This window comes from Mytilus edulis, chromosome 1 (genome assembly GCF_963676685.1).
Source record: "Mytilus edulis chromosome 1, xbMytEdul2.2, whole genome shotgun sequence".
NCBI lineage: Eukaryota > Metazoa > Mollusca > Bivalvia > Mytilida > Mytilidae > Mytilus > Mytilus edulis.
Window position 1 is genome coordinate 93,736,142 of NC_092344.1, and position 9,769 is coordinate 93,745,910.

The window sequence follows — 9,769 nt, forward strand, 5'->3', positions numbered from 1 at the left end:
TGGAACAGTAAGTGCGATACTATTAGGAAAACAAATACCATATCAAGTAAACAGATAATTTTCTGAATGAAGATGATTAGCTACAAATCTCATGGATTTAAAGCAAAGATCACATTCTGTACTTTAAAGCGAATAATAGTTCCTAGTTAGAGTTTAATTCGTTTTTAATAGATTCATTTCGATTTATTTCTTTATGAAAATGATAAGATGATTCACAATAAAACAGATGAGTACAAGAAGATTAGCAGTTTTATCCATAGATTTGTAATTATCATGATAAATTATCTGACAGCACACAGACATTTTACAAGGATAAGTAACAACAAAAAGAAAATAAAACTATAAAGTAGCTCTGATATAGAAAGTAAGCATGGTATCATTTTTGTATCAGAATGTCATGACTAGGATCAATTTTTTTGAATTTGATCACATCAATGTGTCTATTTCTAAGGGATATTAGAGGTTAATATAAATAAAATATCATACAAAATACTTACATTTATCATTGAAGACCAAGCCGATGTTTTGACCCCAATTTGTACTTTTTGGTCGTTTCTGTTGATAAAAAGTTCACATCAACCCTCTTTTACACATATTTCTGGTAAATGGTAGTCTTTGTAAACGAAGCGTAGATAAAGAGCACTTAACAAATGCAAACATAGTATGTTCAATTTCAATCTTAAATCTTTAATTATAAAAAAAAATAAAAAAAAATTAACTAAGTATCCATCTGCGAGTTAGCCTTTCAATACGGAATAATTTATACTAGTAGTAAATACGTATCATGGCATTTAAGATCTACTGCAGATTAATCAAATAAACAATCAGGTTACTTCAAGTAGGAAAAAAGATTTAAGACTATGAAAAATGTTTCCGACTATTGTATGGACAATCATCTCTCTACTCATTAAAAAAGGTACGAAAATGCAAATATAAGTTCTACATTTTGATCCATACAATGATATAGCTGAAACTAATCTGACTTTAGAACAATATGTATACACTTATGTCGAGGACATCGTACCCTGAAAGGAAAACTGATTATTTAAACTCATGAACAATTCAATCAAAAACTGTTTCGTCAAATTGCTTCTTGCTATGTATAGTGCTTCTTTGTGTCTGTGAAATAGTAAATAATTGAACTTCTAAATTTACAGGTTAAATAAAATAAAAAATTGTTAACTAAATAAATGTACAAATCCAAACGGTCGACTTTTTTAACGAACTTAACGACTGGAAATCAACTGTCAATACATGGAATCCATCACAATACTGTGTAAATTAGATTAACAACAAACTTAAATTTAAAACAACCAATAAGATGTTCTTTTAATCATTAAGATAAAATTAGATTATTTCAATATCCCATTCCAAATTAAAGACCATGACGAGGTCTACTTTTTTTTAACATGCTAAAATTTATTTAAATTCTTATTTTTGGAAGGAGCTTAAAACAATCGCTTACTGGAACAGAGTTCAGCCAAAATAAACAACAACAACTAATCAGTACTAAAGACCGGCCATAAAATATATACAAAGAATTCTTTTGCACGTTGAAAATTATTTTCATTACAAAATCGACATTTAAGTAAGTTTTTTTTCAGGAACATTCATCGTTAATGATAAACAGAGCTTTGTTGATGCACTTTCTCTGTGTAAAAGCTTTCCGTGTTTACATGGGACATGTTTGCCTGCTGCCAATGGATACATATGTTATTGTGAGCCAGGATTTACGGGTAAAAACTGTGAGATTGGTGAGTGACTCAAAACATATATACGTTAATACATTGTGTACTTACTAAACACATCTTGAATTGAACCGATCTTAAGAATAAATAAGACTTGATTTCAATTGTGATTTTCATTTTTTTCACACTTTTTAAATTGCAATAATACCCAGACACTTACCGTCAGGTCAATTTTAACAACCGTTCTCAGTATAACTTTACTTAAGCAATATCTGTTTGTTCTTTACTGTACCTGAATTAAAAATAGAAATTAAAAGACCAATGATGAAATAAACAAATAAACGAAAATAAAAATAATTTGTTCAAATTAAACAAAAATATTTAGAGTACAGCCAAAATATCTGAAAACTGCTGGATTTACCGGCAGAAAAACAAAATATTTATGGCATTTTTTTGTTGGGTAAATACAGTAAGTATTAAGATCAGAATGACAGATTAGACATGTTAGTGCATCTTCACTCAAGTGAATTTTGCGTTGTCTACCCAGTGGAAGAGGGCACCGGGTGTCAAAATTGCTAACTTGTCCACTCTGCCCATAGGAGTAGACATACAATTTCGTTTGTTGAATCAAAAGACTTGTAAGTACAACTAATTGAAAAAGCAGATAAGCATTTGTTATCAATACTTTTACAAAAAAAGAGATTATAGGTAGTGTGGGCACGGATAGGCTGTCCACTTTGGGCAGGTGGAAAAAGCAAAATCCACACTGATTGTTGTTTATATTTTTTAAAAAATAATGATGACAAATCACAAAAATTGTTCCATATTAATATATAAAATCGGTAAGCTAGAAAGCCAACAAATAGTTAATTTGTAATTGACATTAATAAATACCAGCTTCACTAGCGCTGTGTTACAACAGTATATTTTATTTGTGTTTGCTAAAATATTCTGATAAATCTTACAATGGTTCGAGTCTTCTGCTATCTATCAGAATTCTAAATATTTCAAAGAGACCATTTTCCCACCTCTGATAAGGAATGTACTAACTACAAATTAATGTTACAATTTGGTATATATTTTTCATATTTCAACCCTTTGTAGATGAGGACGATTGTGAAAGGGAGCCGTGTTCCTATGGAACGTGTGTCGATGAAATCAATGGATACACGTGTGTTTGTAACGTACTTTTCCATGGAAAGAATTGTTCACAAAGTAAGTACACTTTTACAGATAGGTGTGTTGAACACTGGTGTCGTAGACATGAATTGATAATATGCCTTATTTTACATTACAGAAAATTGACAAAACTTTGTTTACATCAATACAAGTTTTTTGTTAGGTTAAGAAAAACACCTGTTTGAATTTTTGACGTGTTTGTTATTTACAAGGGCGTTGTGAATTTCTCTTCAACTTAGGAGTTTGAGATGTTCCCTTGATATCGTTCGACTCTCTTTTAATTTTTCGTTCTAAGTAAGTATATCATTTATTATAGTGACATGTGTAGTATATATATAATATTACATAATAAGAATACAATAGTGACCTGTAAGTCACTTTAAACCTAATGTTCAAATTTGCATTATGCAATGTGATTGTTACTTATAAAGAAGTTCCTTTCTTTTACAGAAAAATAAATTTAAATATTTAGCAGTTTGTCTTTGATGAAGTGTCATTAAATTAGCAAATGTTCTATTATCAATAAAATGTCTATCAAGGTTCACTGATTTAAATAATAATTGTCTTAAATTATGGTAAACTTTACAGTACAACAAGAAATGTTTTTCATCTTCAACAGATCCGTCATCGCAGAAAGTGCAAAATCGTTCATCAGGAGCCTCATTTCTAAATCGTACAGTTTCAATGTGTAAGGGTAGAATACCACAGCAAGATTGTGCCATAACTGATCGTTCTTGTTTCTTAATGTTCATTTTGAAGTAAAGTTCAGTCTCGTATTTCTGTTTAATAGTAATGTAAGTCCTTAATTTGGGGAGAGAAGTGATTTTACCAGTCCAATCGTTTTCACAGTATTCCATAATCTTTGTTTTAAAATGTTCAATGTTGCATAAATTTACATATTCATAGCAACTGTTCATGTCCACTTTGTGAAAAATTTCCTTCATCTGAGAGCTCCACTGGCCCGATTTATTATAGTTCCAAAGAAAAACCTTTTTCGTTAGTCTATCATTGTCCATTTCAACAGGCCGATTCCATCTTCTAACCATAGAAATCCACCGTCTTAAAGTTGGCTGTAACCATCCTAGTTCACTGTTTAGAGAAACTACTGGTGCAAATCTGTGTAATCCCAAAAAATATCTAATAGCACGGTTTTGTACAGCTTCAATGGAGTGGTATGTTTTATATCCCCAAACACCTGCACAATAATCAATGACTGGTACAACACACGACTCAAAAAGGGTTTCAAATGTTTTATTTGCAACGTTCTCAAAATTGTGAATCTTTGATATCATCCCTCCTAGTGCCCGTCCTCCAGCTTTACTTAATGTTTCGGTGGCAATACTAAAATTCATTTTATCATTGAAAATAATGCCAAGATATTTGTAGTGACTTACATATTGTAAACTGTTTGGTCCAATCTTGAAATTAATTTTGCTTCGTGGGATACGCTGTTTTCTAAAATGCATGACATTTGATTTTGAACAGTTAACACTAAGTCTCCATCGTTGGCACCAACTGTATAACACATCTAAGCAACGTTGCATATCATTTTCGTTCTCTGTTAGAATAACAATGTCGTCAGCATATAATAGAAGACTAATTTTCTCATTATCAAAAGGTATTCCAGTTTCTAGATCTTTAATTTTAGTACCTAAATCGTTGACAAATAAAGCGAACAATGTAGGCGATAAATTATCCCCTTGGCGGACCCCGTTTGAACACTGGAACCAATTTGTACGATGTTCATTTACGCAGACACATGATTCTGTGTCAATGTATAAGCTAGAAATAGCATTATACATGTTTCCGTCAATACCTTTTAATTGCAGTTTGTATTGTAATAAATCCGTATCTACATAATCAAATGCTTTTTGCAGGTCCACAAAGGTAGCAAATGTTGATTTCCTATTCTGAATAAGGCAATTCAAAGAAAACACATGATCCTCACATGACCTATCTCTTCTGAAACCGTTTTGTTCATCAACAATTAATCCGTTGTCTTCTAAAAATTTTTGCACTCGGTTATTTGAAGTAGAACTGTAACATTTCGCAATTACCGAGAGTAAACTAATCCCTCTGTAATTCAGTGGAATTCTCGTGTCAATAGCAGAACCTTTCGGAATTGGTCGAATTAGTGCTTTCCTCCATAACGACGGAACTTTTCCTGTGTCGAAACAGAACTGAAATAACACCTGCAATAGTTTAATAATTGGTTCATTTTTAAGCACTTCATTATAAATTCCATCTATTCCAGGAGTTTTTTTCTCTTTCAAATGTAGAACAACTTTTTGTATTTCGTCTATATGAATGTCCTGATTCAGTATATCATTTGGTATATACAACGGGTCAAGCATATTATCTTCTAAAAGTCTTTTATGTTGTAATGCGTTTTCATAAAATTCATCATCGTAATCGTCATTGATGTTCATGTACAAATTTCTAAAATCGGATTCCCATTTGTTTATCACTGATTTCTCATCGAATGACGTAGAACCATCGTCATTAACACATTTTATCGGAATAGCATTCTTCTTCTTAGGACCAAGTTTTTGTAATTCTGTCCAAAATTTTTTCGGATCTTCTGTATTCAGAGTTTCTATTTGTAAAGTTAAATCCTGCTTATATTTCCGTTCATGAAATCGTAAACACTTATCGAATTTCTTTTGCGCCATAACAAATTTGTCCCGTGTCTCACGTTTCCCTTTACTGGTTTTAGATTTCCTAAATTGTTTTTCACAACTGTGCATAGTAACCCATAAATCACTTAATTCTTGATTCCAGAATGGTTTTTCGTGTTTAAAATGTTTTCTTGTTTTTCTAGACGCCTCATGATATGGTATTGTTTCTTCCATTTCTTTTGCAACAAGTTTGCATAATTCTTCGTAGACCGTATCAATGTCTTCTTGCTGTTCTCTGCATAGTTCAATTTGACGAATAACCATATATATAGCCTCTTTCGTGATGTCGGAGCACATACAGTTTGACGGTATTTCTTTAAATCTGAATCTTTTCTTTGTCGACAAAACTTTATGTTTTACATTTTCAGATTTAATCATAAAGTTTTCGACATAATCAAATATTAAAAACGCATGGTCTGGAATTCTACTTCTTGTTCCAATAATATGCTGGATTCTTTCGGATTCAATTATTTCATTGCATGTGATATTTTGGTTTCCATATAACGTGGACTACAATTAAAAAGTTTGAAAAATGTATACTTATTGAGAATGGGAATGAATATTTAATTTGCCTGTACAGTTGATAATGTTAACTACAAATAAAATTATATGGTCCATACACGTAATAATAAAAAACGTATTTCGTTGATGGAAAAAAAACATAGACGTTATAATATTTTGTTATTTTGACTATGATACATTATAGAAGGGCGAAAGATACTAGAGAAGCGTTCAAACTCATAAATCTAAAATGAACTGACAACGCCATGGCTAAAAAAGACAAAGACAAATAGACAAACAATAGTACACAAAACACAACATAGAAAAATAATGACTTAACTCCACCAAAAGCTTATATCCTTAAGGTTTCATGTGTAGTAATTATACTGTTTTGAAATAAACAAGACGAACTAATTTCCTGCAACATTGGTGTTAATATAATTGAATTATATGCGCTTTTCTTAAAAGTAAAAGCTTCGACTTGTTGTATAACAAGGTTTATTCCACAATTTTCATGTGTATATCAATTCAGGAATATGACAGTTGTTTATCATTTGTTAGGCATTTGTTTATTTTACCTTTACAAAAATATTTACACTTTCAACTGCATAATGAAATCTAAGGGGTCAATAAACTCATCATAGATATTTACGCCTTACGCGCGTGTCGTCTAAAAAGACCCATCAGTGACGCTCGAATAAAAAAATGCTAAAATGGCCAAATAAAGTACGAAGTTAAAGAGCATTTAGGGCCAAAAATTTCTAAACGTTTTGCCAAATACAACTGTTTCCTTAGCGTCCAGTTGCAAATATGTGCTGCATGTTCAGGAAGAGATCTAATTTAAGAATTCATGATATGAGAATGTAATGTAAAGTGGGTCAATCTTGTGGAGAGGAGAAAAAAAGTTTGCTTTGCAACACGCTATCTAATGACACTTCCGAGAGCGTGGAATTGTATATCAATACGCGGTACAAATCTTGAACCTCACATCCCAGCTGTACATGACTGTAAAGTTGACATCTCGATGAAGAACTATGTCCAATATCCTCGAGATATATCAAAAAGGTACTAAACGGGCAATTGTATCAAGTGTCAAAAGACATGCTCAGGCTTTTTCATTTTGTGAATGAATAAATGAATGAAACAGTTGTAATTGCTTAAAATAAATCATACAAGTACAATATTATAAAAACAAAATACTCCTATAATGTTAACCGACTTAGATAAACTATAATTATATTGCAGTGAATTTGTGGGCAGTTATTTCTTTTTGTGCTGGTACATTTATTCTATTGAGTTTTGGGTGTTGCTGTCTTGTCTGCTGTCCATGTTGGTATGTATTTATAGACACAATCTGATTTAAATACAGATCACGTGTCCAAGCTTTGTTTACACACGATGATGTGATTACAATCCGCTTAATCTTAGTTTCAGGGATATAGGAATCATATAGTTTCGTCGTAATGATTCACATTATCAAAATTTGGGAGACGGCCAGATATAACGAGCACTGTTTTAACAAAATTTGAATTTTATTATCAATCATTTGTTTTACACATTTTATACTTTATACTTCAGACATCTAACTGTTAAATTTTTGTTGTTATGATCTCCATCTGTTATTTTTATTGGTTGAGATATCTACTTTTAAATTGTGATTAAGTTTGATAGAAGTGCACCATAAGTCTAAAATATCTGGCTAATATGTAAATACTGTACTTTGAAATATTATGTTAAATATGGTTGCACTATATAATAAAAAAAATTAAATATGATATAAAAATAACTAAGTGTAACTATGTTGTAGTCGCCGACATTTAGATGACGAAAAGAAAAATCAGGTTGGACAAGAAAGAAGACAGACAGAAGCATGGACGTGTTAAACTACTCATCTGTATCCTCGGGATATTTTACGAACAATGGTGGTGAACACCGCAATTCGACAATTAAACGAAACAATAAAAATGAGAATGAAAAACACTTAAGAAAAAGAGATGCATATATGAAACGTTTGAACAATTTATTTATCATTATTTTAGGAAAGTTTTCATATCGTTTTTGCATGAATTCCAGTGAGAGTTTGATTCGCCTTAAACATGATTTAGTTATTATTTATTTATCATTCTTTTTGAAATGACTATCTCATTTCAACACTTGCAAGTCATAAAACAATGTTGTATCCTAATTATCTGACTAAAAACACGATTTTGTTCTCGATAAATAGTCGAATCAGCAGGTTTTTTCTTCAGCAGATTTAAATTTCGTCACTCTGTCTTTCCTTTTATATCTGGAAAAATATAAGATCCATTTCTAGTAATTGTTAGTATAAGAACATTTGAAATTGTCTATTAAGTTCTTCTTTGAAAATAATAATACTTAGCAAAAGTTCATTTTAATATATACTGCTTTCAAAATAAACTAAGTAAAATTTTAACTTCTGAGTGGTAATGCATCGTATTTAAAATCGTGTTTAAATAAAAGATCTTTGCAGATATTGGGTGATACTGAACTTTGCATAATACAAACGAATACTTTCTTATTCCCGCTAGTTCTACATCAATTGATACTATACTTATATCTAAATTAGGTTTATACAAACAAAAAAATTTGAAATCCCATCAACTCCACACAGAGTGTGTCCTGGAACTTTTTATAATGTCTAACATAGCGTTGTGAACTATGAACAATTTGTTAAACATAAAGGAAAAACAAAAAGGATACATGTGTATCCAAATGGAAGCGTTGATGTTTAAAAAGTAAGTACGTACGATCCAACAAGACACCACAAACAACAACAACATACTAAAACTATTCCAAGACACGATACTGACATGACAGCTATCGCCCATGTTTGTACTGAAATAAAAAATAAAGAAATAATGATAATTCATGTGTTTTTTTTTATATCTAAATTGTAAAATAACAAAAGTACCGAACTCTAAAGACAATTTCCTCTTTTTGATCATTGATAGTGTTGACATAGTTACAAACCTGATCCTGAACAGTTCTATTTTTTTTAACCTGTGACGTCACTTTTGTGGAGTTGACGCAGTCGTGTCATTTTAGTGTTATATTTAACATTGCCATACAATTGCGATGTTCGGGCAGCTACTAAACCAGGTTCATCCTACTATTTGTTCTTAAAATGGCCTGTACCAAGTCAGAATAATGGGAGTTGTTATCTTATAGTTCGTTTCTGTGTGTGTAGCATTGTCGTTTGTTTTTTGTTAATTCTGTTGATTCGTTGTTTTCCACTTATAGTTGATGTGGTTCCCTCAGTTTTAGTTTTTAACCCGGCTTTGTTTTTGACTCTATCGAATTTAGACTTTCGAAAAGCGGTATACTACTGCTGTTTGTATTTGATGCCGTTATATTAGTCCTTTATGGTACTGTTTTCATCGTTGATGACTCATAAGTAGTAAGGCTTGTATTTATCTTTGGTATAGATACTTTTGTGTTGGCCTTTGATTTAGTTATTGTGGCAGATGTTGTTGTTGTAGATATCAAGGTTGTCATTGGACTTGCACTGAGCATTGGGAGTGTTGTTGTTATCTTAGTGGCAAATGATATAACATTTTTTTTGTAATTTATTGAGTTGCTGAAGAAATAGTCAATGTTGGTATAGTCTTGACTAGAAAATAGTTTAACATACAGATTTGGGGAAAAAACAGGTGGAATAAACATAAGTAATATTTTATCTCAAAAGTTGAAGAAAACGTGGCA

General features: G+C 31.3%; 1 protein-coding gene across 1 annotated transcript; it reads left to right on the forward strand.

Annotated features, from left to right (window-relative positions):
* The first annotated feature begins 867 nt into the window (after positions 1–867).
* Positions 868–8,895, forward strand: LOC139490930 (fibropellin-3-like). The gene is made up of 5 exons (XM_071278115.1): positions 868–916; positions 1,605–1,754; positions 2,793–2,903; positions 7,292–7,379; positions 7,854–8,895. Exons 1-5 carry the CDS (start codon positions 868–870, stop codon positions 7,927–7,929), a joined length of 474 nt encoding a protein of 157 aa, XP_071134216.1. The 3' UTR covers positions 7,930–8,895.
* Positions 8,896–9,769: the final 874 nt, after the last annotated feature.

Bases quoted from the DNA above. Each gene is read 5' to 3' on its own strand.
- LOC139490930 (XM_071278115.1), top strand. From the start codon at position 868: ATGTTTCCGACTATTGTATGGACAATCATCTCTCTACTCATTAAAAAA. The intron at 917-1,604 runs GTACGAAAATGC...GTTTTTTTTCAG, and splicing joins CTCTCTACTCATTAAAAAAG to GAACATTCATCGTTAATGAT. The intron at 2,904-7,291 runs GTAAGTACACTT...ATTATATTGCAG, and splicing joins TGGAAAGAATTGTTCACAAA to TGAATTTGTGGGCAGTTATT.